This window comes from Aspergillus nidulans, chromosome III (assembly GCF_000011425.1).
Source record: "Aspergillus nidulans FGSC A4 chromosome III".
Lineage (NCBI taxonomy): Eukaryota > Fungi > Ascomycota > Eurotiomycetes > Eurotiales > Aspergillaceae > Aspergillus > Aspergillus nidulans.
In genome coordinates, this window is record NC_066259.1 from 179276 (window position 1) to 206728 (window position 27453).

At 48.3% G+C, this 27453-nt stretch overlaps 8 protein-coding genes across 8 annotated transcripts, besides 1 other annotated feature; 3 read left to right on the forward strand and 5 right to left on the reverse strand.

Annotated features, from left to right (window-relative positions):
* Positions 1 to 27453: part of a sequence feature (contig 1.84 954..621812(-1)) that runs on past both edges of the window.
* On the reverse strand, positions 59 to 1147 carry ANIA_10612 (fumarylacetoacetate hydrolase family protein; the record flags this gene model as incomplete). Its single annotated transcript, XM_657555.2, has 4 exons — positions 59 to 260; positions 350 to 467; positions 536 to 881; positions 947 to 1147. 4 exons carry the CDS (start codon positions 1145 to 1147, stop codon positions 59 to 61), a joined length of 867 nt encoding a protein of 288 aa, XP_662647.2.
* On the reverse strand, positions 3322 to 4435 carry ANIA_05042 (uncharacterized protein; the record flags this gene model as incomplete). The annotated part of the gene is made up of 3 exons (XM_657554.1): positions 3322 to 3594; positions 4182 to 4246; positions 4378 to 4435. 3 exons carry the CDS (start codon positions 4433 to 4435, stop codon positions 3322 to 3324), a joined length of 396 nt encoding a protein of 131 aa, XP_662646.1.
* On the reverse strand, positions 8040 to 9605 carry ANIA_05041 (aminotransferase-like domain-containing protein; the record flags this gene model as incomplete). Its single annotated transcript, XM_657553.1, has 1 exon — positions 8040 to 9605. The coding sequence occupies one exon, from the start codon at positions 9603 to 9605 to the stop codon at positions 8040 to 8042; it is 1566 nt and encodes a 521-aa protein (XP_662645.1).
* On the forward strand, positions 11713 to 14086 carry ANIA_05040 (uncharacterized protein; the record flags this gene model as incomplete). Its single annotated transcript, XM_657552.1, has 5 exons — positions 11713 to 12038; positions 12100 to 12830; positions 12892 to 13309; positions 13440 to 13641; positions 13700 to 14086. 5 exons carry the CDS (start codon positions 11713 to 11715, stop codon positions 14084 to 14086), a joined length of 2064 nt encoding a protein of 687 aa, XP_662644.1.
* Positions 15031 to 16755, reverse strand: ANIA_05039 (uncharacterized protein; the record flags this gene model as incomplete). Its single annotated transcript, XM_657551.1, has 2 exons — positions 15031 to 15911; positions 16338 to 16755. The coding sequence occupies 2 exons, from the start codon at positions 16753 to 16755 to the stop codon at positions 15031 to 15033; spliced, it is 1299 nt and encodes a 432-aa protein (XP_662643.1).
* On the forward strand, positions 18416 to 19139 carry ANIA_05038 (LysM peptidoglycan-binding domain-containing protein; the record flags this gene model as incomplete). Its single annotated transcript, XM_657550.1, has 3 exons — positions 18416 to 18427; positions 18551 to 18829; positions 18876 to 19139. 3 exons carry the CDS (start codon positions 18416 to 18418, stop codon positions 19137 to 19139), a joined length of 555 nt encoding a protein of 184 aa, XP_662642.1.
* On the forward strand, positions 21754 to 22308 carry ANIA_11455 (uncharacterized protein; the record flags this gene model as incomplete). The annotated part of the gene is made up of 2 exons (XM_050611552.1): positions 21754 to 21965; positions 22260 to 22308. 2 exons carry the CDS (start codon positions 21754 to 21756, stop codon positions 22306 to 22308), a joined length of 261 nt encoding a protein of 86 aa, XP_050467569.1.
* Positions 23023 to 27149, reverse strand: ANIA_05037 (uncharacterized protein; the record flags this gene model as incomplete). Its single annotated transcript, XM_657549.1, has 9 exons — positions 23023 to 24644; positions 24687 to 25013; positions 25047 to 25056; positions 25102 to 25238; positions 25309 to 25821; positions 25894 to 26026; positions 26078 to 26487; positions 26549 to 26665; positions 26978 to 27149. The coding sequence occupies 9 exons, from the start codon at positions 27147 to 27149 to the stop codon at positions 23023 to 23025; spliced, it is 3441 nt and encodes a 1146-aa protein (XP_662641.1).

Consider the following 27453-nt stretch of genomic DNA (forward strand, 5'->3'; position numbering starts at 1 on the left):
GCTGTAGTGATCATTTCATGGTCCAGAGTATATTCCGTACTCTACCAAGCTATGCAGACTATTCATAGTAAACCCGGTTACAGAGCGTGCCGATTCCCTGGATTTGAACCCGCATATCGTCGCCATCTCTCAGCACGACCTTGGGATCACGCATTGCCCCAATTCCTGGCCCTGTCCCCGTCATGATCACCGTCCCGCGCTCTAGGGTAGTGCCCTGTGACAGGAACGCGATTATCTTAGGGATGTCGAATATCATCTCTCTATTCTAATCAGCACGGGCTCTTCTCGTTAGAGGACTCGCAAAAAAATAAAATAAAATAAAATAAAAAATAAACAATAAGGACCGTACCTTGTGTTGGAGTCCTGCACCACCGCACCATTGTGAATGGCCTTGATATCGAGCTGGTGCGGGTCGAGTTCAGAGGGAGCCACCAAAACGGGCCCCAGCGGACACGAGCCATCGAGCCCTAACAATCGCAAATCAGCCTCAAGAGGGACAAGACAAGCTGGGAGTGCCAATGTGGTTTCCGCTTACCTTTGGAGAAGCTCCATTGGCTATTCTTAAACTGCTGCGTACGAGCGCTCACATCGTTGCCGCACGTGTAGCCCAGCACGTAATCCATGGCATCGCACTCGGGAATGTCGCGGCCTGTCCTGGACAGGATCACGGACAGCTCGGCCTCATAGTCGCTCGAGCCATCCTGGGCTATCATGGGCACGTTAATCATGGCTGGGTGGGGACCGTTCAGCGCAGTTCGGGGTTTAATGAATAGTACTGGCACGTCGGGAATGGGCATATTGGCTTCTTTTGCGTGGTCTCGGTAGTTAAGACCCATGCATCGGATGAGAGGGACGTCTTCCATATCGATCGGGGCCAGGAGCTATAAAATGTCATCAGATATCGACAAGGGAGAAGTGGAGGGTCCTAAGAGACGGGGTTACTAACTCGCGCAACATGCAAGGTCTTTTCTGTCACGATTCCATCGAAGATAGACCCTGTGACCTGTCGCACAGCGACTCGCTCTCCATTCACCACCGAGAGGCCAATGTCTGGGTATTGGGCTGCATCTACTTCACCAAGATGTGTTTGTCCATCGTCTTCAGCAACGAAGCGGATCAATCGGGTCCAGGTCGATCTCGGGGCCATTTTGTGTTTTGTTTTGTTTTTTTTTTTTTTTGAGGAGTCAAGTAGAATGTCCAATTCTTTATGAAGATGATATTTGTTGCAGATTCGCATGCTTCCTTATATAATCACCATCGGTACTTGAGCTCTGGCAGCGAGTCGGACCATCTTCGGTCCAATTCTTGGACTCATTCCCGGAGCGATTCCAGCCTACAAGCCACATCCCCCCAGGCCGCGCTGCGCATGTTCACAGAAATTCGTCTAGTACCGAGAACGGGCCAGTTGCCGGCAATATCCCCGCTTATTGTGGGAACATGTCGTGGAAGCAGGGTCCGGGGAAATTTGCGCCTCGACAGTAACGAAGAGAGATTTGGTATTGACCTCAGGGTTCATGAACCATACCTTTATTTGTCCTCTACGATTGATGAGCACTATCAAGGATAACGACATGAGTAGGGAAAAGGGCTATTGACTCGGTTGGTAAGGGACTACACAAGCAGCGATACAATCACAGCGTCCTATTCTAGTTCATAAGTATTTAAGGCCGAGTCAGGGGATCATGTCACAGTCTAACGCTAACGTCATCATAGGTTACTGGAGACGGGTCGTCATGAACAAGATCACTAACCAATACGAATCTGTCGGTTTTGATTCAGTGGTATACGCGGAACGGATAGTGCGGGGAGTGGAATGCGCGCAGATAGCATGAGCTCAAGAGAGATTGAGGCTTGTTTTCGGTCAGTGGGTTGGACGTGATGAGGGAGGAAAAGCTACAGACGTTCTTTGGTTAGTGGGAAACTCAGCACTACAACGCCAAAGTCAGACTTGTCAAATATTACTTGTCTACCTACACTTTACGATCCAATCTCGTTGACACATCGGTGTACGCCGGGAGCAAACTCACGGCCATAGCAGGACGGCGATTGGCAGGTGAGACCTAAAGTGCGTATTCTGCAGTCAATATATGTTAAATATTGCGCGCATAGCTTGTTCGAGAGAACCGAAGGGCAATATGCATTTGAATCGCGCATTTGTCTGAGTGATGTCTGGACTCCCTGGCCTTCGGGCGACTCCCACGTATTGCGGTTATTATGCCGACATTTGCGGAGATGATATGCTAGCTTTTGCCATAAAAAGGTTTTCATCTTGCAGAGGAATTTAAAGCGTTCCTGAGCGTTTCAGCTCGTTTTTACTAACTTTGTCAATTGTATCGCCCTACCGTCGTTGTGTGAGATCAGACGTGCTGCACTGGCTGTGGATACAAGAATATGTAGCAATACCGACCTTAAAGAAAAACCCCTTAAGAGTTGATACGGCCACTCGTACAAGGCACCTGCAAGTCAATTAATTAGCTATTGACTAGCCTTGTACAAACCCAGGTGGGTTTAGGGCTGAGTCCCTGCCCGCTGTTGGAGACTCCGACCGAGAGGATCACGAACACTGGTGCGAACAGCCAAAGGCCGATTACTTCAAATCTTCTTGGTGCATATGCTATACAAACAATTCTCTATATCCAAAGACGCCAAGTCAATTCCCGGGTAACGCTGACTTTCTTCTAATCAGCTGAGACCCTGTATCCCCAAGACCATGCTAAGTTTCAACCGAACGCCATGCGCAAAATCAAGGAAAACCGCAAGTATATACCCGCATGCCGAAACTCAAGGTGAACCAATTGTAAGAATCAATCAGCTGCTCTCACAGGCTATTGTGGAGCATCTAGCACGTCATGAAACCCTAGCAGACGTGCACGGCGTGGGTCGAATAACACGGATTGCTCCCAAACCTTTTAAGAAAAGTCGTCAGCTGTGCGCAATGCAATTATACCGGATATTGAAGCCTCACGCATGACATGTTGATATCGGTAAGCGACTCTATGTCATGTTGAGGCTCTATAGGTTGAGCGGTGGGTATACGGGGGTGTGGGGATGGCGATCGGGTTGGATCGTCCCGCTGGGGACGATTTCGAACTCCTACGTTGGGGTTGAAGATTTTCTTACTTGCGACAGAAAAATGTTAGGTAAATAAAAAATAGAATAGAAAGAAAACTTAAAGGAGGATGAACCTGGGTAAAGTTTCCGATATGCTCTCCGATTACGAGCCTTGAGGCATAAGAGCAGGCTCCAGATTTTTTAAGAAATAAGAATACTAATTTTTTACTTTTTTTTTTTCTTTTTTTTTGGCAAATTTCTTTTTATTTTTTAAAGTAAAAAGCTAGACAGGGCCTCTACTCCCAAAACACCCAGACATATTTGAGACGGTTCTTGTACTGAACTCCTGGCATTTGTAACTTCATTATTGAAGATCAGCATTGGGATTGGACCGAAAACTTCCTGTAGTAACGGAGGAATCGAATCAAGCAAAGTCCCGTCCAGACGGGCTTGTTGAACTTTTGGGCCTTGTTGGTAATCATGTTTTGGTGGCTGTGCAGGGTGTGCGGGTGTGGCCGTCTTGTAGGAAGAATCATCATTCGCCTACCGTCGTCGTATAATCAGACGCGCTGCTGTACTGGCTGTGACTACAAGCATACCTAGCAAGATCAGCAAAAGCGAAGAACATCCTAAGAATAGCTTCTTGTACAAGGCACTTGCGCGTTTATTACTTGGCTATCAACTATCCTTTTCCAAACCCCGACTTTTGCCTCGCTTCACATATACCCCTTTTGTGACGACGGACACCTGACCCGTCAGCATGAGTCAACTTTCGAGCCAGATATACCTGGCTCACCCGGCATGAACAACCGGATGAGGGCAACACCATGCCGATACCTAGCCGGCCGTGGCCGATCGCGGGTACCGCGGATATAGACTTACGAGGTTGTTAGCGACTTAGCTCCCAAGCAATTCGTTCTGTTCTATCCTGGCCTTCCTTCCTCTTCGTGCCCCCATCGTAGATTACCCTCTCCACCGAAAAGACCACGCATTTCGCCCGTTGCTGGCCCCCGCGCTCCTACGGCTGCCCGCCGAGCGTTGTCCCGAGTGCCTTACAGCTTTATGTTTTCTATTCCTTTCTCTCCTCCTCTGTCTTCTCCCCAGAGTCCCTTCTTGTACGTACGGCACACATATCTCAGACTAGGATAATCATCCTGTAACTGGAGAACCAGTATAACTTTAGGGAAAGATATCCCTATTAGTAGAAAGTTAATCTATATACTCAAGCGGTAATTTAGAACATGTCCCTAGATTTAGCGCTATAGTCCCTATAGTATTGATTTGAGGCTCTATTTGAGGTGCTAAAAGAGACCTAATGGAACTCACGACGCCATTCTCTGCTTAAGACCTCTTTGGTTTGACTTGTACTGCGCGTCAGGGGCATTGTTGAGCATCAGCCGCTTATGATATTATAGGCAGCTTTGCATATTTCTATATACATAGCCATAGGGCGTAAAAACAGGAATTTCTCTTTGTCCAGCTGTGCTAAGCTACACGCCGGGTAAGATTTATGGTGGTGATCGCATGCAAATGCCTACAGTCGTTGTAATTGCCACAAAGTGAGCGCAGTGAAATTATCTTCATGGCGAAGGCGTGGGCTTTGGTTGCCGGTAAAAGCTGGCCTAGGTACTTGCAGATATGCAAATCTGCATACTAACCAAAATGCCCTGATATTTCGTATAATGATAGCGGAGAGCCCACGGGTGTAGGCACTTAGTTTTGTATGAAATCTCGCATATATACTTAAGTACTGACAGGCAATTACGATCGGAGACGCAATATTTATTATCCGAGGCATATCTTAATGGTTTCAAAAGGAACACCGATTCTGTATCTTTATCTTAGGAACATAGCTATGATAACTCAGTCAATCATTCTGTAGTGATGAGACTCTTCATTGAATTGAACTAGGATTTGCTCTCTTTGATATTGTCTGGACCCCAACCCCCTACAGTACTCGAGTGTACCCTCGAATGCTGCAAAACGTAGTGAGGCCGGTCTAACCAGAACAGGCTTAAAGAATGGCCCCGCCCGTTCGGCCGTTGTTCCACCTCAAGAGCCTCCGACCGAGAGTATCACGAATACATTAGCATTTCAAGAGAATAAATTTTTTATTCGAGGAACGCTATTCAACTTACTAGAAATTCATTTGTCATATCTAGTATTCTAATCACGGGTGCGACAAGAGAGGCTGATCGTTTTACCTGTATAGTCCCATACACGATATAGACAACTCTGTATATCCGATGACTATCAATTCTTATGCTGCTGACGTTCTTCTAACCATCCGAGACCCTGTATATGCGAGCCCCATAATTCGAAATCCGTGCGCCGTGCCAAGTTTCACCCAAACGCCATGTTTAAAATCGAATAAAAATCCCAGTTTCCACCCATATCCCGAACGCCCGATGTAAATCAAGAGGCATCATAAATCATCCGGTCTCACGGTCTATCGTAGATTACATAGCATGTCAAAGAACCGCAGGAGACGTGTGCTGCGTAGGCCGAATGACACGGATTGTTCCTGAACCTAGTCACGGAAAATTGTTGGTTTATGCGCAAGCTTGGAGATGCTGCCAGGTATTGAAGACTTACGCATTACATATTGATATTCAGTAAGAGACTCGAGGTCGTGTTGAGGCTCTGCAACACGAAAAAATGTGGGTATACGAGCGTGCGGAGATGGCGTTTGGGTTGTATCACGCCGCAGCGGGACTATCTCGAGCTCCATCGTTGGGTCCGAAGACTCTCTTACTTGCACGCAGAGAAAAGTTAGGTGTGGAAAAAAGACAAATAAAGGAGAGTTTAGAGGATGAGTAACCTGCGTGAAGCTCCCGATATGCTCTTTGATTGCGGGCCTTCATGCACGAGAGCAAGGTCCAGATGCCAATGCATGACGAAGGAATCCCGACAAGAAGCGTGATGAGGGCAATAATGTCTGCTGGAGACGAGACCATGTTCAAAGAAGGGAGTCGGGGTTGGTCGTCTTGTAATGGAGATGCGACTGGAATCTAATGAAATATCATTTTAACCTCAGGGCAGCTCTACATCTTTATATGCATCTAGAAGCAATACAACAGTTGACAAGGTCTCGGGTAGATATAATATTCACAATCTTTAGGCCATATTGGAATACTCTTGTGGCTGTGCGTAAATTTGTTAAACTGTGGAGTTGCCGATCAGTATGGAGTTTCTCGAGAGTGGCTTGACATCTGACAAGACTTGAATCATCCGGTCGGCCGTGCGCGTCGGGGGAGAATTAACTATTGGACGATCACTGCTCCGTCTGCGCCCTTAGGGGCTATTTCAAAGGCCAGCTTCCGAGCGCAAACCCGAAGGTGGCGTCGAATGCTGCTGACAATTGTCTGGCCAAGAACACATCCACAGCGTGGAGAAAAGCATCTTAAGTGAAACCACCAGTTTCCCACACGTCGGCAAGCGCAATTAAGTGGGTTTCTGCGACGGATGATGGAGCTAGGTATACTAATTTCGACCAACAGGGCGCGAGCCTTCCTTCAGCAGTTCATCCTTCATCACATAGCTGCAAATCAGACCCTGTCACGGTTCTGCTTGTGAGCTTCCTTATCACCAGCAATCTCATTATCGTCAGAACATGTGACCTTACGTTCACCGACTAGTATATGCCATACCACGATCCTCCTACGTATTACCTTGTTCTACTTCATCTGAGAATATCTTCCTCTGCTTCAGGCAGAAAGACTATACAAGTTTCAATATGGCTTCCGATGGATGAACTAGCTCTTTTAGGCCAATAGCAGGCTCCCTCTGTCTTCGCTGCGATCTGCTATGACATGTAGAAATGTGGCTTTACTCCATCTTTAGGGGAGCAGATTTTGCCGGTCTCTACTTTCAAACACCCAGGCGTGTTCGAGGCGGTCTTGCGCTGGTTTCATGGCATTTATAGCTATATTATTAGAGATCAGCACTGGGATTACGCCATAATTTCCTGTAGTAACAGAGGACAAGTCCTGTGCCTAACGGGCTTGTCAAACTCTTAGACCTTCATGGTAACCGTGTCCTGGTGGCTATAATATTGTGTGGCAAGCATTTCATCATTTTGCCTACCGTCGTCGTATAATCAGACGCACTGTTGTACGGCTGTGACTACAAGGATGGTGTCCCCGCCCGACCAGTCGTTGTTTGACTATTACGAGCCTCCGACGAGGGTCATACGAAGAAGCCAGCATTTCAAGATAATAAAGCCTTAATGTGATTTGTTAACGAAATCAATAGGTTCGTATTTGGTGCTTTTATTATTCTACTCACGGGGTCGCTTCGCTCTTGTGAGTACATACATGAAACAGACAGCCTTGTAAATCCAATAACTTCATCAAGAATATATCACAAAAGACTGGAGTCCTTCGAAGCAGCCAGTATATCCTAGCTCCTCAAGCCTGTGCTAAGTTTAAATATAGGCCATACTCAAATCGATCTGTGTGCGTACTGTATGCCCGAACATCTAAGGTGAACCAACAGACATCATAAATCATATCGTCTCATGGATGTAAAGTATATAGCACGTCATGAAATCTTACTGGGCGTATGCGGCGTGGATCGAATGACACGTACCGTCCCTGAACCTATTCAGGAAAAGATGTCGGCTGATGCGCAAGCTTTGCAATGCTACCGGGCATTGAAGACTCGCGCATAACATATTGGCATTTGATAAGAGACTCTACATCATGTTGAGGCTCTGGAAGGTGGAAAACGGTGCGAACGTGCGGGAATAGCGTCAGGGTTGTGTTTCCTCGCAGCGGGACTATCTCAGGCCCCGTTGGAGTCGAAGATCCTTTGTCCTACAGAGAGAGATTAGGTAAATAAAAGACTGATAGAGAGCTTAAAGGGTCATAATTAACCGGAGTAATATTTCTGATGGGCTGTGTATATGCTAAGATATGAAGATATTATATTAAGCTTGCGTAGACTGCCCCATTGACGAATTCTTGATGGAGGTACATCCTACAGCCCTAATCTAAGCATGTCTGAAATACACCTCTCAGAGTCTCCCCGAGAAGCCTCACGCCCTCTTCCAAATCTGCCTTCTCGGCCGCCGCAAAGGTCATCCGGAAGTGCAGCTCGCCGTTGGGTCTCTTATTCCAAGAAAAAAGTGAGCCCTTGGTGATCAAAACGCCTCGACTAAGCGCATCAGAAACAATCTGGGCCTCCAGCCCTTGAAGGCGGGAATCCACCTCCTCTGGCGTCGCCTTTGTTTCGAATTTGCCTATTACAGGGTGTCGTCTCCAGTTCACTTTAATCCAAAGAAACATGCCGTACCGCGGCGGCACCCACTCTGCTATATCTCTTGGAAGGTGCTGTTGGCATGCGCGTAAAAGGATATTACGACGCTGTCGGTACTCCCCTGAGAGATGCAGCAACCAGGACGAGAAGCCGGTGTGGCCCCACCCCTGATCAAGGAGGCTCCATAGCATTAGTTGTGACGAGCCACTCACTGCTATGGTACTAACTTCCTGGTAGGCGAGAAACTTGTCGATGATTTGCGATGATGCAGTCACCCAGCCCGCGCGCAGCCCTGGGGCGAGAATCTTAGACGTCGAATCCAGGCGCACGACGCGGCCAGATGTATCCAGAGAGAGGTAGGATGGGTCTCCAGTGCTATAGAATGCATCAGGAGATATCTTTGTGGGTTCTTCGGCGTCTGTACTTGCTTCGTTGTAGGGACCCAGACGGAGGAAGTAATAAGGGTCATCTTCGATTATGATCAGGTCATGCTTGACCGCGATCGCGTAGATGGCTGCACGTCTCTCCAGAGACTGGCTGTATCCTGTGGGATTTTGGCCTGTAGGTATGGTATATAATACTCTTGGTTTCCTGCCCTTAGATGTGTCCCAAGAGGCGAGGGTTCTTTCTAGGACATCGGACCGAAGACCATCCGCATCCATTTCAACTCCATACACTCGTGCACAGGTCAGGGTTGCAGTCTCGAGTGTTCCAGAGTAGGTGTATTGTTCTGTCAAAATCCAATCACCCCGATTGCAGAATATCCGCAGGGCAACTTCAAGCGCCACTGTCGCGCCGCAAGACAGAAAAGTACGCCAGTCTTGATATGGCGGATTATGGACCAGCTCAATGTGTTCCGTGATGAATCGCAGGAGATGCGGCGAACCTGCCGCATGACCGTAATTCATTCCTAGCGAGAGATTGTACGTGGCATCTCGCTTTGTGACTGTGTAAACCGAATGGCCAGAGTCGTTAGCTGTGCTACTCGCCAGGGAAGCAGGCGAGACACCGTGGAATGTAAATGATTCCCACGGATAATAGTCGGCTGTTGGTCGTCCAGTACCAAGAGGAATGATCTTCCGTGGTCCGATGGGGCTCGCACCTTTCTTGAAATCGGCACCATTGAAGTCCCTGCTCTCGGCGCTGAAGTGATGGTCCAATCGACAGGCGACAGGTCTTTGGCGAGTGTGAATGGACTTGAAATGCTCGGAGGAAGTGGCGGGCGCAACCGTCAGCGGTAGGGGTGCGGAGCTGGCGCGTAAAGATTCGATGTCATGAATATGTAAACGGCTCATGTTTGCAGAAGCTTGATGGGATAGCGCATGGAATGAGTGCTTGGAGACTTGGTCTTGGAACTGATTGCGCAAGCATATATACCTCACTGCAGATTGCGTGCTATCGGAGTATTCGGAGAGAACACCCCCCATCACCGCGTCGCTAGATCACTCCGCAGCCCATGGCCGTACAGTATCATCATTGAAATTTTACTGTCTCCCTTACGCCATGCGGGGAAGCCCTGAGGTCGTTTTGACCTATCTGCATCCAAAAATATCTGAAAATCAACCGGCGGCCCGCCTAGACGGATTATACCAACCGGCCTTTCCTCCCCTCTTTTATATTATATTTAACTTATTACGCTCATTGCAGGCTTCTTCTTGGGACATCTAGGTTGCAGTCGAGTCTTTTCGATGGGGCATCAGTTCGAATGGCTCCAACATGTATATGGTAATTTTCCAAGTTGAAGCAATAGTGCCAGGTCAGATACTGCTGGACGCCGGACCATCGCTGCTATTTTATCCATTGTTCCCCGTATTCTATTAGTACCTTCTCCCAGCACCTTTCCAGACAGTCTAACAGAAGCAAAGTCTCAACTCGCACCGTACGTATTCTGCACAGAATTCTGGTCAGCTGTCTCCGTTCCTTTGAATCGTATCTCGTCCTGGGATTCCACTGGCTTCTCCTAGGCAAATCGACAGCTACGTCTTCGCTCATCAACTAGACAAATAATTAGGGAGCGTGTTATTCTCTGCATGGTAAGGTGCTTTGTCACGCTTATGTACGTTTATTTTGTCTTCTGGAGCCAGCTTCGACCGTGCTGGGAAAATCGGCCACTTGTTTGAGCAGCTGCTGTGAAGGCTTATAGTCTATAGACCAGGTATACGTACTGCTGCGGTTATTGTGTCAAAGATATTGTGTGAGTTGGGGTTTGATTCCCTTGGATGGTTGATGCCATTTCTTTAGCGGGTCTCTACTGCAGAGGGATAAAGGAAGCTGCCCTAACCCTAGTAAACCCTACCCACCACCTTCACTTTTATGAGACCACCTTATAAAGTGGAATACTCAGGTGTACCATCTATCGAGCTCACCATATCATATTTAATCTACTCCAAGATAGCAATAGTCGCATCTGCTCGGTCGAGAGCCTATCTGCACCCTCAAGAATTCCTTTTCGAGGCCACATCAACTTCCCTTATCGCAGCGCATTGTTAGGCGTCCAGCGTGCGGAGATTGTGTGTTGGAATTCCTGCCATAATTTAGGGCCCAATGAAGCGATTTTAAATCTGGTCTTCGTGAGTAGGGCGCCTAAGAGTGATTCGCTAACTGTCATTCGCTGAACGTTGGGGAGGCGAGTATCCGGGGCGGGGAAGGTCATACCAATCTTTCAGTTGGATGTAGACATAAAGCTTGGAGAGAAAAGCTGGGAAAGGCAAAGATTGAGATGTCTTATAGAAGCAGAGGTGAGCTATGTCTGGGTATCAGCTGGGAGCGCGAGCAGGGATGTATTAGAGGGTACTTCCATGGAGATACGCGCAAGATTATTTTCATCGTGGATTCTTACGTTCGGTGTAAAAAATGAGCCACAATAATCATACCAAATAGGTCATCTTGCTTCTGCTGATCTTGCCATTACAATAGCGTTCGTTAGAAAACGGATGCTCTGCATATATGGTTCCCACGGTCAGGCAGCAGCACTCGCACAAGATATGGTGTCCTTGAATCAAATGGCATAAGCATGCGCGAACAACGTTGTTTTAGTGAAAAGCCCGGCGCTCTAATAAACTCATCGCCCGATCATTGCATCCTGTTTGCAGCCATGATTACACCGCTCAATAGTATATCTATCTTCTTGATCAAGGAGATCACAACGTTAATATTATGCTGTGTATTCATAGCCAGTTTCCGTGCGGGCGTCTGGAAGCCCTGAGAACAAACAGGTGCAACTGGTGAGGGATTGAGTTTGGTCGAGGTAGTACTTGACTGGGAAGATGCACTGCAGGCGGCTTATAAGGTTATCACGAAGAACAGAAGAAGCGCGCGAGATCATAGCTGACTCCAATAACTCCAGCTAAAACCAATCTGCTGGTTGAATTTGTCCGAGTTTATCCGATATTCAGGCGTCCAATGCAGTCGCTTGCGCAACTAAAGTACCCATTTCTCCCTTACACCCCGTACACTCCGACACTCCGATTACTCCTATACCCCGAACACTCCGGCACTGCGGCCACTGCGGCACTCCGACACTTTCTCAACACAGCAGAGCCGAGAAGAATGGCATCAAGACTAGCAGCATGTGAGCCTTGCAGGAAATCAAAGCTTGCATGCGACCATAACCGGCCAGTTTGTACGCGCTGCAGCAATAACAACCGAAAAGGCCACTGCGTCTACCGAAATGCGCCCTTTAAGAGGAAAAGGATTGATACTGGCCCAGCGCTGAATCCTTCACGAAGGTAGCACAACCATCGTCTAGGGTACAAATAAATGACTTTCGCCTGCTTACACGGGTTCTAGCACTCGTACCATCGCCGATACAGAATCTATAGTCCCGGCATCTGCGCCGGCGCGCACGCCGAATCGCTACCCGAATCCAGGGTATACCGGCTCATCGAGCCATGTTGCCATCTTCAACTACATTTCTGCAAAGGACAATAGCCCTAACTCTGTCCTGGATGGCGAGACAACCTTACCACGCACCCAACCCGAAGATGACCTTCTCACCCAACGGGGCGCCGACTGCCTCAAGCAACTACTCAGCACGTTCTCTCTCCAGCATATGGAAGATCTCGTCCAGTCTTGGCTCGCAAGGGGTGCGAATCTCACTCTGACAGGCGGCATTGTCCAGCATTGCCTCAAGGGGGTTGACCTGCCAATATCAGCGACTTCATCGATCGAGGGGTGGCATCTCGTTAATGCAAAGTACCTGTCAGCCAATTCATCCCAACCTTTTGAGACGTGCAAGACAATGTCATTTCCGGGATTCTGCGCGCAGTTCACCGATCAGAATACCCGGTGGGAGACGCTGGGTATTTTCCTGTCCGCCGTGACCCGCGCCGCGATGGACACGCCGTTCTTCCAGTCGTTGTATACCAGCGAGGAGTGGAGACGCACGCTACAGAAATTCTGCATGAGAGTAGCGGATTCCGCGCTCGAGATTGCGCTCTCGCTGGATTGTCTCAACGATCTGCAGCTCTTCTTGCAGTATGAGAATTGGATCGTGCATACAAATGTTTATGGTGACCACAGTTCGTTCTGTCTCTGTTGTTTATACAAGAATCTGGCTCTAGGCTAACTGAGGTGGCATAGGCTACCATTCATGGCGCCGGCTCGGCGACCTTATAGCTTCGATCTACGCTCTAGGATACCATGAGAAACTGGACAACTATCCCGACTGCCCACCGTTTCTAACAGAGCTGCGGAAGGCGGTCTTCGCACGAGTATACTCCGGCGACAAGAACGTCGCTATTTTCCTTGGTCAGCCTCCGCGTATAGATAAGCGGTTCTGCCATTTTCAGGTTCCATCTTCTCCAGGCGCCGAAGATATTTGGCTTTTATCTGGCACTGCACCGGGTGGCGTGGATATCGCAGAGTGGAGGCCGGATACGCGCGCGAGTTTCATGGCGGAATCCCGCTGGACTGCCATGTGTGCTTATTTAAAGGAAGATATCTTGTGTCTCCAGCGTGAGAAAGGGAGTGATGCCGCCGACTTTCAGAGAAGGATCGCGTATGTCTCCTATATCCCCTGGTAATGTCGCTAATGAAAGTAGTGAAATCAAGGCAGCCGCGGCAAAACAATTTGATCTACTTCCTGCTCATCTTAAACTTGAATGTTCGTTACAAAAATGTACTGATAGCTCATTTGAGCGTGACTTCCTCGCCGCAGTGCGTTTAAACCACCTTCATGTAATGTTTATGCTGAGCCTACTGCAACTACGCACACCAGCAGAGCCAGATACATCTACTGTTGAAATTGCAGAGGAGATAATCTCGCTGATCGTGGACTTGATCCTTCTTCGAGACCAGATTGTGAATTCTGGGACGAGTCTTGTGTGGAAGGTACATACACGCTCTCCTGCATTAGAGCATGGCTCAGTTGCGCTGAACAAGCACACAGATAACGTACTACGCCCTCCCAGCAGCAGGAATCCTCCTTCTCGCTCTCCTAAACCAGCGCACCTCACCGACAGCACCACGCCTCATGGGTCCCAAAGTCCTACAACATCTCACGATTCTTGCCGCGGAGCTCCAAGCAGGGTCAATTATTCAACCCTGTCAACCCAACTTCGAGCTCATATCCAAGGCCATGCAGACTATCCAGAGTTTTCTAGACTCCGTCGCTGCAGATGCGATGCAGGTCGCGCCAGGATTTCTCAGTGGGACGATGGATGAGTGGCCGAGGTTTGCGAACCAGCAGACGTTGGATTTTGAGATTGGGTTTTGGCAGTCCCTCGCTGATCATCCATTATTGAATCAGTTCGTGGACGGGGTCCTGTTTGAGTGAGTGACTATTTTCATGATTTCTCTCGCAATTCCTCAGGGTGTAGAAAGATCGACTTGATAGAAGATGTTTGGAAGGCAGCTTCGTAGCGAACACTATGTATATAACCAATTCTAACGCTGCAAACAACCCATGGCAGGAGCAATGACTTCTTTGGACGTAAAGGAACAGTGCACATAACCTTCCACCCGGTTTTCAGTGCTAGACCGATAAGAGAATGCAGCACCATCAGAGCTCTGCCTCACCTGTCCCCACATCACGGGTTTCAGTGATGCGTCCTCATCCCCCGGCGGTGGATGGCAAGCTGCACTGATTGCAGTGCTGCAGGATGAAATCAATGGCATATTAGAGCGGAGGGGTCTGAGACTGAAGCAGAAAAGGGTTGTTATAGCCACTGATCCCACTATAATGGTTATGAACATAGCAAGAGGGGAGTACCCGCATGCTTGAGTAGACGTAGGCGAAGAATATTTGTCGTCAAGATTCTTGCCATGCATGTCGAAGCGGTTTACCTTCACCAGGAATATGGATTGAGAGAGAAGCAAGTGCATAGCAACTGAAACTGTGATGAGTGGTACACTGTATCGGTATGGCAGACTGAGATAGTAGGTTGACCGTTGCTCGCCTTTTGGCCAGGAGACTCGAAGTGGTTTTCGTTGAATAGCAAAATTGTTGTATTCGGCTACAGCCGCCATGCAGGTGAATACCCCATTGCACAAGAGGTATAGAGTTGAGAATACAAGCTGCGGTGTGTTTGCCAGGAGTGCTAGAACAATAAGGTCCTGCGACAGGCTGAACTCGATAATCGTTGACCCGCTTGGTTTTCCCATGCCTAGTTTACTGACCTCCGAAAACCCGGGCGGCAAAAGGCGTGCTGCGAGATAATATAGATATATCGAGACAGCCAGGCAGGCAAAAAACCTAAATCAGATTAGGAGACATGGACGTTATTTGGGCTGGGGTAAGTACAAGATGTAAGTAAAGGCCCAGCGTCTCCAGCTCGCAGCCTGTATCCATCTCTTCCGTTTAGGAAACAGTTGAGGGCTTGTCTCTCGGGGTATCGTTACATTGGCGAGATTATTCTTGAATGGCATCGTTAGGGCACGTTTAGCCCAACTTCGCAGTCCATATGTTATGTCGTTAGCAGGCAGAACGGACTGGCCTCGGGTTGTTGCATCAGGTTTGTCCAGAAATGAAGATAGCGCATCACCGATCGTCAGAAAGATCTCTTTGCGATCTTTTTTCGCCGTCATATACATGCAGAGGACTTTGATAATATTGCATACAATCACCGCGATGCATATCGGCAGGCTAAAATACAGCTGGCAGTGCTGCTGCGCGTCGCTGGTCATGCAGCCTGAAATCGTGATATTGTGAGAAAGGCCATCAGTATACTCTATTTCACAGGGACATTCCCCGAGCATAGAAAAGCCTCCACCGGGATCCGAAGGGACGTCGATGCGAAACGAAATCTCGGCTGCCCATGAGCTGTTCCGCCAATTCGAAGCCGTATTGAAAAAGTTGCCTAACTGCATTTCGGTCGGATTTTCAGTCCAAAGAAAATCTTGAAGTGTGCGTGTATCAATAGCTCTATCGTAACAGGCTGCGTCGTTTTGCCCTTGCCAAGGGGTATAACATAGGTCAAACAAGTCACCCCAGTCGCCACTACCCTTGTATTTGAAAGACCATATTGGATAATTCCAATGTTGAGTCTCCAGATAAAAGCTGTTGACACTAGACTGGGATATAAAGTCGGGTCGGGCTCCCAGATATCCCCGCATCTGGTCAAAAGAAGCAAGGCTAGAAGAGCCTCCGAGGTTTTCCCTGTCTGTGACAAGTAGAAGCGTACCCGCCTTAGTGTTGAATTCGCGATTGTAAGTCTTGAAACAATCAGGAATACTCAGATTGCGGAAGGTGCCATTAAATCTTCCTGCCAGTATATCTTCTGGACGATAACCCACGTGCTCATAAAAGGACTCCGCTTCGTATATGTCCCTGACGAGTGATTCATTTCTCCGAAGGTCACTTGGTATCACGACAATACCATACTCTAAAGTGCTTATTGACGAAAAGAGGGCCGTATTATACCTAGAATTCCCAGTTAGTAACTCTGGTCGAAGTATTGTAGATGGCACCACGAACAGCATATGAATGGGCAACGAACTGACACAAAGTAGGCCCCAAAGAATCTTGCTTTTGACATCCCTGACCCAGAGATTCCGAACGCTCAAGGTTCCGATATCCAACCAGTTACCTTTCGAATGAGCCCTGTCAATATCAACCCGCGAGGGTGCGCTTAAGCATTGCATGACATAGTTGCTAGCGGCCAACAGGATACTGCTGAGGACGTTGATAACCAGGTGCATTCCGGTAGTCCAATTACTGGTGATTGAACAATCGCCCTCGTAGATTTCTGCATATGTGAGGTGAGTGTCGCTTGCCTTTTTTGAATAGGCGATACCAGCCGCGATTATTGTGAGGATCACATTCAAGATACCGATTGATGCCGTTACCAGAGCACAGAGCATGGCACCTCTAATCCATTCTTGTCCTGCTTGAATATCTTGTTTGACGAAGGGCAAGGGAATATTCTCAATTCTATACTTGGCTTGAACTCTGTTCAAGCGGTCTTTTCCTTTGGAGAACATAACAAGAATATGGGAGAGGTGCATTTTGTGGAATATCTGCTGGGGCGAAATTGTGGTGCCCGAAGAAGACTTTCCTGAGCAGTTTCCCCTGGCTATATTTGTTGTCCGGGTTCCATCATCGCCAAGTTCGAAGGAAAAGGAACGGCGTGTGTCTTCTTCGTGATCTATCATGGTATAAAACACTCTCAGATCGTGCTATTTTGAATGCAAAAAGCTGTAGGCAGATAACGACATCAATTCTGGCAGATAAGAAACAACATCGTAGACTTGAAGAACATAATCTAGAGGAGGGAGCCATCAGTTAAAATAAATATATGATATTGGCCCCATCTGTGCAACTATGTGCAGGCTGACAGGTTTCACGCTCACGGACTACTTGAGATCGACAAACACGAGGTGATCTGCATGCCTGGTAACAGTACCCCCATGCACAGCCTGGTGCGCTGATAGACTATACCCTGTGCCGTGGGGTAATACTCTGCGGTAGGCCAGGCATTTGATATTCCACTATCATATATGATAGACCTTATTTTGTGTCGCGTGTCAATCGTGGCTGTTAACGGGCAAGGAGAAACAAAATAGAGGGGGAAGTTCCCTACAAGTAATATTTCAAAATCGACTGATTGCATTATAGCCTCACTGAACTCAGGGCCCAGGACACAGCCAACCCCTGTCGTACAGGTGTCCGAGCCTCCCTGAGCCCCTAGAGTCTAGACCTACCAAGCAAACTTCTGTTCACAGCGCCCCTGAGATCTGAGACAAACCGAAACACTCTGTGTGTGACTAAAGCCATTGTTCTTCAGGCGCTCTAAACCCTCAACGCGATATATGCAAGGGCGTTTTCCGGATACTGTCCAGTGCCGTGTCGTTTTGACAGGCAGTTCTTCTTGACGGTTGACGATGATCTGCAGTTGTGCTGCGTAGCCGATAAAGAGCGAGCGTGATTGCACTTGGTGTGATTTCTGAAAAATGGCTTGTTTGAAAGTCTTATGTAGTCATTTACATAGGGCAACGTCCTTCGGTTCGCTGCAGTTGAGCCTGGGTAGTTTACTCGTGTATAAAACCCATATTTAGATAAGTGGTTACACATCCTGTTCCCTAGTCCTTAGTTCTTAAAAGTCATAAGTCATATCCTTCAAAGAGAAGTGCGAATCGATCCATCGGAAAATGACAGGGTTGGAAAGGCAAACCTGGTAGGGCCCAGCTTTCTTGCTGGCAAGTACATGAGGGCCCAGAAAGGCCGAAGCAACAACATGTAACTAAGCAGCATCATATAGAGCCCTGAATAGTATAAGAGAGTTTGTGCAAAGAGAGGAACGGGGAATTGGATGAAAATAACTCTAGACGATCCTTTGTGGGTTATAAGAGCCATCAGAGGGAAATCCTTCGGCCGTCGAAATAATGATATTTTCCCGTCAATTCCATAGCCGGAAGGCTTTGCCGAGAGTAAAGTACTCCGGGGTAGACAATAATAAAAAGAATATACACAATATCGACGGTAAATTGATTTCTGGGGAGAGGGGGATTAGGCGTATTCTCCTTCTCTAAGTCAGGGGCTAGCTAGTGCAGGAGCGGCTGAGCAAAAGGTTACATTAGGGTTAGGCTTCTGCATCCAACAACCAGGCTGCTCCTCTCCATTTTCCCAGTGCTACAACACCCTCCTTCCTACTCATTGTTGGTCACGATGAGCGATGTTGTAAGTATTTTCAGGTCCAGGCTACTGACGGCTGTCGGGCACTTGCGGATCGGTGTGGCATCACTCAGGCCGAACTCACCAAGTACAACAACACTGCCGACGGCTTCTGCAACAACCTCATAGTCGACCAGTATGTCTACTGCTCTGAGGGATCCCTTCCGGACTTCTCGCCGAAGCCTGACGAGAACGGCAACTGCTACGTCTGATGTAATTCAGCAGGATGATACATGCGACGAAATCGCCAAGGCGAATAAGATGGATTCTGACAAGATCGCCGACTACAATAGTCTCACTTGGGGATGGGAGGGATGCAATGGGCTACAGAGAGGCCAAGCCATATGTCTTAGTGAGGGCATGCCGCCGTTCCCTAAGTCTGTTGATGAGAACGTCTGCGGTCCACAGGTTTGTTCATCACCATAAGACATCACCTTCAAACCGCTGTATCAAGCCGACTGGGCTGGCTCTACAATTGTTGAGATTCAGGATCATCAACGCGCGAGCCGTGTCGTCGGTATCGGGGAAAAATGCGTGCGCTAAAGGAAGCAGTTCAGCTATACAAGCAAGTGGCTTGAAAGGTTCCTCCGAACGTACTGGCACCGGTAAAGCCGTCAGTGAACGACTACTGAACTACCTGACGTATCCTATCCACTCCCTCTACCCCCAGTCTTCTGCCGCGAACCCGATCTCCAAAAGTGCCGTCAAAACCTGGTAGTATAGCCTGAGATTAGACATACGACGCCCAGGAGGAGTTACCTACCCAACAAGACTCGAAAATTGCCGAGGAAAATAATTCTCCCACAGAGCCGTCTTCTCGTCTACTGATTACGTGGCGTAGATATGCTTCGCCTTCTCGGCTCCATAGACCTGAATGAATGAGGTATGCAGCTGTTGATGCAGGTGATGCCGTAACTCCAGTGGTGGATGTACCAAGTATGATAGCCGACTGAAGTCGACTTTGCCAAGGATGGCCTCAAGACAAAATAATGGTATCTTGCAAGCCCCATTGTCGTAGAGCCAGGTCATATCTCACTCAGCGCTTTTCGAACATTTGAAGCAGCTCCTTCTTCGCTGGAAAGGCGAAACGCATCCCTTCATGTTGTAGCAGGCGAAGAGAAACAGGGACGATCAGTTCAAACCCTAAGTGAGTGATCCCATCCAATGTTGAGTGCGCCAGTTTTCTTCTAAAAATGATTTTGCGAGAGGAATTCGGACCAGCTATCCGTCGGCAGCTCCTCTCTGCCGGCGTTAGCAGCGAATCTGGTATGTCGACAAAGTGCAAGCAGCCCAGCGAGGGAGTAAACAATACATTCGGGAATCCATAGGAATGCCGGGTAAGGCGTGGTTCTGGTGGATTGGTCCAGAAGATCCGTCCTCCATCCTGTCCTTGCTGTTCTAGCAGGAATGTGAAACTTTCGGGGAATAGCCATTCGGATTCCTTGCGAATCATGCTAGCCAGGCAGTGTCGTAGATAGATACGGCCATGGAGCTGAAACCATATCCAGACTTCACCTCTGCGGCAATGCTTTTGACTAGTATGCGGGCACGGGTTACAGTTTGGGTGGAATATGGCATGGTTAACTCGCCTTATCAAAGGAGGTGGGAAATATTTAATCAAAGAATTTCCCTTAGAGCGATATGCATCACTTTAATGCCCTCCATGTTCTCCACCCTTCAAGGTATTGTGTGATCAGTATATTTGAACATCCAGACTCCTTATGTGCAGACTACCAAGCCTAAGTCTGTGCCTTTTGCTTGGTAATAGTCGCAGTCATCATGGCTTGACCGGATTGATGCGCTTATTTCTGCCTTATAGCAGACGACGCACGCCTACAGCTACCTCATTTGAGTTTATCCACTGCCACGCATCCCAATACCCAACTATAGTTTCCCTGCCAATCGCCTCTAAGGTTCAAACTTGATAATGAAGCAAAACAGTATCAGTGGCGTAGCTGATAACCTGATTGGAGTAATGTGGGTGCAATACAGATTTTCGTGGCGAGCTGAAACACGCAGGATGTTGGTGATTGTGGCAATACTTTTTTCCTCTAATATCCTACTTAATCGACTTGTCTCGACATATGTGACACTTCACAGATCCTAATCCTCGCATCAACCTTTGAAAATGCCTGAGCGAACCACAGACCCGGCCCTCTCCCTTGCGGAATTCCGCGAAAGCATACGAGGCCAAAAAGCCACTCTTCCGAATTTATACTCGCTGTTTCCAGATTGGAAACCCAAGTTGCATCCGGAGTATCAAAGAGCGAGAGATGAGGTTCTCACCCATGGCTAGAACGGTAAGACCACCCGCCTTGCTGTTCTTAGGGTTTAAATTATCAGTAAAGCGGTAGGCTTGAAGCTGGGTACCCAATCCAACAACAGCCAGCAAATTCCAGAAAGCCGAGTTTGGTGTTTTCGCAGCGATAATGTGTGCGGATACTTCGTTTGAGAAGTTGTGTACTGTGTGCAAGGCATTCGCCTGGGTACGACCCATATCCCGAGCTACTTTAATCTCATGTGGTAGGTGCTGACGCGTGCCAGTATTTTATATGGGATGACAGTATGAGCGACCCAAGTCAAGCCACGGGCCCTCTTTTCTGCAGCAAGGATATACGCGCTAACGAGTCAAGTATTCGATTGTGGCTCCCTGGCAACCAACATCGAAGCCGCCTTCGCATATCGCAAAAAATCAATGCAGTATTTCTGCGCAGTCCTCTGCAGCCAGGAGCCAATGCCCGATCTGTCAGATTTTTCTGAAGAACTGCAAAATGCATTACATTGCTGGGATGAGGTAGCCGCGCACTTGCGCCAGGAGTGCTCGCAAGGCTCGTTCTGCTTATTGCCGTCTATAGTAAAAGACTCGCTGACCAAGGTTTAGATACACTCATGATACTTCTTGAACAGAAACTCTTCTACGTATCTAGCGTTGATACGGTTGACATGCTCTTCCGCGGGAACCGTATCCCATCGCTGGCGGAGTACTGGATTCGTCGAGAACGGCCGGTGTCTACCCGGTGATAGCAACAATACCGTAGGTGGATCGAGTTGATTCAATTCTAGCCCATCACTGAGGCGTCCAGGTTTATCTATGGCATGATATAACCCACAAAGATATAGATGCCGAGCTCATGCAGTCGTTATGGAGGCATACCTCCTACTCGGTCCATATGTGAGTGCCTCCTGCCCTACACAAGCCGGAGGAAATGCTAATGAACAGCTGTAGGATAAATGATATGTTCTCCCTCAGGAAGAATTTGTATAATTACCCCATGTCTCTCCCTTTTCCTGCTAACACCATTGGCTTGCAGGCCGATAGCCAACTTGAAAACATGGTCACCGTCATAATGCTGAACGACGGTGTGGACTGCAACCAAGCGATGCGCCTATCTCACCAGTTCGTTCAACAAGAGGCCGCCCAGGGGTTCCAGAAGGTGGAGCGTCATCTTCGGACACAATCCCTCGTTGTGAGTACGGAGCGCAGCGTTGAAGACGCATTCATTGAGGGATGCAAGAATGTGGTAATGGGGCTTACCCATTGGAGGTATGTCTCGTTTATTCTTCCGTACGAATGAATTTCTTTCCTGTTCTCTGCCCGTCTTGCCTATGTGCTCCTCATATTGGTCTACCTATCCAGATCTCGTCGCTGATGGCTTTACATAGTTATTCCGGACAACGGTATTTCAGGCAGTTGGAACTGAATGAGCATCATGAAGTTGACTTCCACATCTAATCGGCTGCCAATTCAGTCAACATAGCGCGGTATTATTAGGCGCCTTAGACAGATATCTAGGAAATAGAAAACCATACCCTGCTTTACAGACTAACATCGCTTCAGGCAGAGTCCCTCTTATTCGCCTTCTGATTGGGCAGATCTCGTTAACTGAGAGATATTCCTGAATATGAGCGCAGTCACAATAAACTATATTTGGCAAGACGGACTCTAAAGCTATTGAACTTAGGTTATACACAATACTTGAACTGCGTATGCGAGCACAAATCAGCAGGCTGGCGTTCTCGGTGATACGAGAATAGCGGAATGGCGAAGAGCCTCCTATCAAACCATGGGTAGAGACTCTCCGAAATTATCACGTTTTGCAAGGACACGTGAAGAAGTAGTAGAATGTGCCTTGTGAATGAATATGTTATGCAGGCTTATATCTTGGTTTCCCTGGTGGCTGTAGAGAGGGTTCTGATTGTTTGGGCTAAGCGAAGATAATTGCACACAGTCTGAAGTACTAGCTGATGTCTTTAGCTGATGTGTGCCTTCATTCTGCTTGGAAATCACTCACTGATAGCTTCCTCAAGGTACGGTAAACATGGTATTAGAATATTTGACGAAGAAGGTTGATTGGATACTACCATACCTCCTAAAACTGAAGATTGATCGACTAAACGTTCAGAATGTAAAGTTCATAATCTTATTCGTATATCCTCCTATGTGCAGAGTAGAGAATCTACTATCTTATAAGATACTTATAGATTATAGTTCATAGAAACTTTTCTATTGATGGTCTGTCTAGTGCTCAGCATATTTTGGGCTTGAATTTCCTGCATACTACCCTCACTGGGTGTATAGGGCCAAAAAACATTGCAGCGCCCTACTCAGCTCCCGTTGTTTTATTCCGCAAGCACCAGTTTATATGCCCTTCTACTTTCCAATACACATCTTTGTCGGCCTGACTTCCAACAATGGTATCCAGATGCCCATATCTCTCCACCAGGAACCGGCGATACATGTGCTCCCCAAAGGTCCTTCTCAGAAGCTCATAGTCCCTTAGCGTAGATTCGGGGTTAAACACCTGATTCTCAGAACCAGACATGAAGAGAATCGGGACTCCGCGTACATTCTGCAAATTCTTTTGTGTTAAGAGCGGCTCGAGATTATTGTTTAAACAAGAACCCGCACAGCCCATGCGCGTAATATGCTCGAGACTTCTGGTAAATGTCCCTGCGAAGAATGTCTCAATATTACCATGGATTTCTTGATCGAGATTCTCGTGGTTCCAGAGAAGTCCGAATGCGAAGCTTGTCCTATGGCAGGATGGCGAAGTGCACCTGTCGCGTCGGGCCACGGGGTATAGTGAAAGGAGAAAGTCGAGAATGTATTGAAGTAAATCTTTCCTTCTCTCTAAGAAGGAAATCGGGAAATATGGCCCGTCCAAAAACTCATAGGCCCGGATCAGCAAGGTGGATGAAGCTTTGATGGAGTTCCAATACCCGAAGACTTGGTTCATGAACACGGAATTCGCGGTTATGCCGAGGAGTTGCTCCGGCTTGACGATGCCTGTTAGAAGGGCCATGGCGAGCGCCACCGAGCCCTGACAGTGTGCTATAATATATGGTTTCGGGCTCGAACTGTCGCACGTGGGACTGGTGCTGGAAATATGGTGTATTGCGGCGGCAATGTCGAGGCGGCTATCGAAAACGGTGCCATCTTTTGCGGTTTGCCCATCATGGCTCCACCGCGGGGTAAGAACGTAGCAACGATGTCCGCGGGATGAAAAGTATTTGACCATGTTGCAGCGTTGAAATGGCAGGGCGAAGATAGAGTGCGAGGTGTTTAGGCCTGTAATGCCTGGGAGAAAGAGGATTGGTGGCTGTGACTGCTTGCCAGCTCTTGACTCCGTACCCAGGGGCTGAATAGGGTCATACACGTCAAGCCTGATCTTGGCACTGTCAGAGGTAAGGATTTCGAGTATTTCTGATGGTTGTTGTTTAGCTGAGATCGCTTGACTGTGGGCTCTGGTTGGAGAGAGAATGCCGCAAAAAGGTATGAGTGGATAGAAGAAGACCAAGCTGAGCTGGATGATGAAATACAGCAAGAATATAAGCAGTACCGGGAGTGAACTAAGTCTTGGCCCTATCGTATGAAATGTTCGCATTTGCCGCCAGAATGATAGTAACGGAATACGCACGACACCGGCCCCAAGACTATTGTTGTTGAAGTCCAGTATATGAAGCTTGACGGTTGTTGTGGCTTCCCATAATCTAGGTATGGAAAATGCAGCAGATTGGCCTATAGCCTTGACGCCGATCAAGGTCAATCTCCTGCCCTCGACGGTGCAAAGTGGGAGTGTATATGTCAAGGTTGTTGAGGCACTCTCATTGCCTGCAACGAAGAAATCAAGATCTCCACGCATAACGCACATTGTCCTGCGTGATAAGGAACGGCATGAAACTGTTCCGGTGCAGAGGCCCTTGTATCTTGGTCCAGTACCCCCTGGCAAATGTCAGCTTGTACTTTTACTTTCGATGAACATACCTTCAACTCTGCGATAGATTTCCACTGTGAGAAGAATGCCCATTGTCGATGAGCAGCCCTTCCCTTCAAGCTCGGCAGCCGCATAAGACACACACGATGATGGGACGGCAACGTGCCCTTCGAGGGATTCGGTAAAGTGCCATCCGGTTGAGACATAGTCCCTGTTCGGTTCAGCGTGGCTGTTATTATAATGCGGACCCCTAGGCTGACTATAGGTATCAATGTCGCCATTTTCCGTGTCTAAATCGATCTTTATGTGCCTCTGCCCTGCTACCAGCGCCACAGACCTCTCTGCAAGCGCCGTAATTGTCGCAAGAGGATTAATGCCTGCCGGCGATGTGAGCTCACTTATATACTCACTCAACCAAATCTACTAACCCAGAGATGTAGGTATTATAGATGCATCGCAGCATACTAATCCTGTGTGAACATCTGTCCCTTGCCCTGTAAACACCTGCCCTAGGTGATTCGTCACACCCTCACGACCCGTTCCATCACGACTCATATTCGCGCCGCCGAGGGGGTGAACGGAGACTTCTTCTTGATGGAAGCCTGATGTCCAGTTTAGAATTGTGCCCTACACAACACGATACTGTTGGCTTTGGAAATGGGCACCACCTACCATAGAAATAAGAATATCCCATACTCGCCCCATCGACCCCAAGCACGCGGCGCAAGGCATCTTTAATAGAATGAATGTTTGCACCACGCCCTTCTCCAACACCTTGGAGTTGCGGATTGTCATTTTCCAGCGTTAGTGTAACCTCGTTGTTGTCGTGGGACATGGCCAGGTATGTTGCTGTGCGCTGAATCGCGCCACCGGGGATATATGGGCCCCGGACGATGGACATAATTGCTGCGAGTGTTCTTTTGGTTTGCCTAAGTGGGCAGCCGAAAAACGAAGAGAAGAAGTGCTTTATATTTATTGTCTGCATGATGAACATCCATTCGATCACAGGCGCGAAAGGCTCAGGAACGCACCCGTCCTCGATGACAAATGCACCGACTTTGTTATTGTTCTCAGAGCCGCAGACGCCGTTCGGGGTCTTTTGGTAGCAATCGATCATGCTAGTGATGGTTGGGCCAGGCTTGGTACTACCTGCAACCCCGTTGATCTCTTTGCTACCGTTGTACCCTAATGAAGATCAGTATATCCTCTTTTACCTTGCGTTAGTCTGCCCCCCGTAATGTTAGGACATAGAAATACCAAAGACTAAGAGGTTACCGTTTCCAGACATGTTCCTTCCCACTAGCGGTGAACACGATAGGCCGTGCTTCTTTGAGCGGAGGAGAATCTCTGTTGTCCCAAGCGCTCCTGCACCGAGGAAACAGAACTCCTTCTGCTAACAATTAATAACTTGTCAGCATAGGTCACTATGCACTTGACGTACCGCTCTGACCCAGAACAGCTGCGCCATACCGTCCTCTGCGAAGCTCCGCCTGCCTTTCTGATGCCAGGCAAAATGTACAAGATACGAGTCTCCATCTCTCTCGACATACCGGACTTCACAACCGCAGAAGATCTCAGCACCCCAGGCCCAGGCATCAACCAAATAAGTGACTGGGATAGAGTTCTTCGACCCGTCATTTAACCCCGTCGATTCGTGGCCTGACCCCTGATTTGCACACATGGACACGCCAGTGCTGTTGCGGCCAGGTTCGAAGAACGTAGTTAGAGGGACACGCGAGAATCTCCAATCTAGTTTCTTGGCTGTCTCCTCGAGGTGCGCCATCTTCCTGGGTGTTGGCAGGTTTGTAGGGAATGTGGAGGGTTGTAGCATCGCCGCGGCGCGGGCGTAGTCTACCAAATATTAACGTCAGCGAGACTACATTGCTCCTGTAGATCGAGTATATGTGCTCACACTCCGCGAGGGCATCCGAATTGTCCCTGATCTCCGCCGGCCATGCACTCAACCGCATTGTCTCAGGCGTTGCTTCAAGGAACACACCAGCGTTAAGCAGTGAGCCTCCGCCAAGCCCTAAGTCAAATTGTCAGCCTGCCTGGTCTTTGAGAATGCTGCATTCGATTCAGAGCTGCAAGAATTGCCGATGGTCTCACCATGAGCACAAAAGGCATGCTGTCCCTGTCCCAACCTCAATTGAAATAGCTTTACCTTTCCCTTACGCAACGCCGACCTCCTCGCCACGCGGCTAGGTATTGATCTCGAACCCGAAATATGAAGCTCCCGCAAGCATTGCACAAGCGTACTAGGAAAAGAGCCCGCTGTAGAGTTAATCAATGACCATATGAGTACAGACTTTCATTGGATGGGTATGTCTTGAGAACCTACCTCTCCATTCTGCGCCCAGCTCCAGGACTGCGACGCTCTTTCCAGCCCTAGCCATTCGGCTTGCTGCAACACCAGCACCGTACCCTGATCCCACAACGACAACATCGTACTCAGGTTTCATCTGATAAGGGGAGTGACTGAGGGTTGGATAGTTGTCTGGTCGATACTCCATCATGCATTACCTAGCGATTTGGCGAAGTTAGAAACGAATGCTTGGGAATAGCGATGGAACATATGTGAACAGCGTTATTGTTTGCATTGGAAGCCAGACTGTGCCCGTAACTTCAGGGGCAGCCGGCGTTAAGATATGCATGGAGGCTCCGCATGTGATATCTGAAACTCAATATTCTGACCATCACCACCAGCAGCGTTATCGGCTATGTGCCAAGATATTTAGGCACTTAATCACATTAGCTGTGGCCTATAGCTGAGAGCTGAGCTTGAATGGCTTGGAGAAAATCTATCCGTTTTACGAC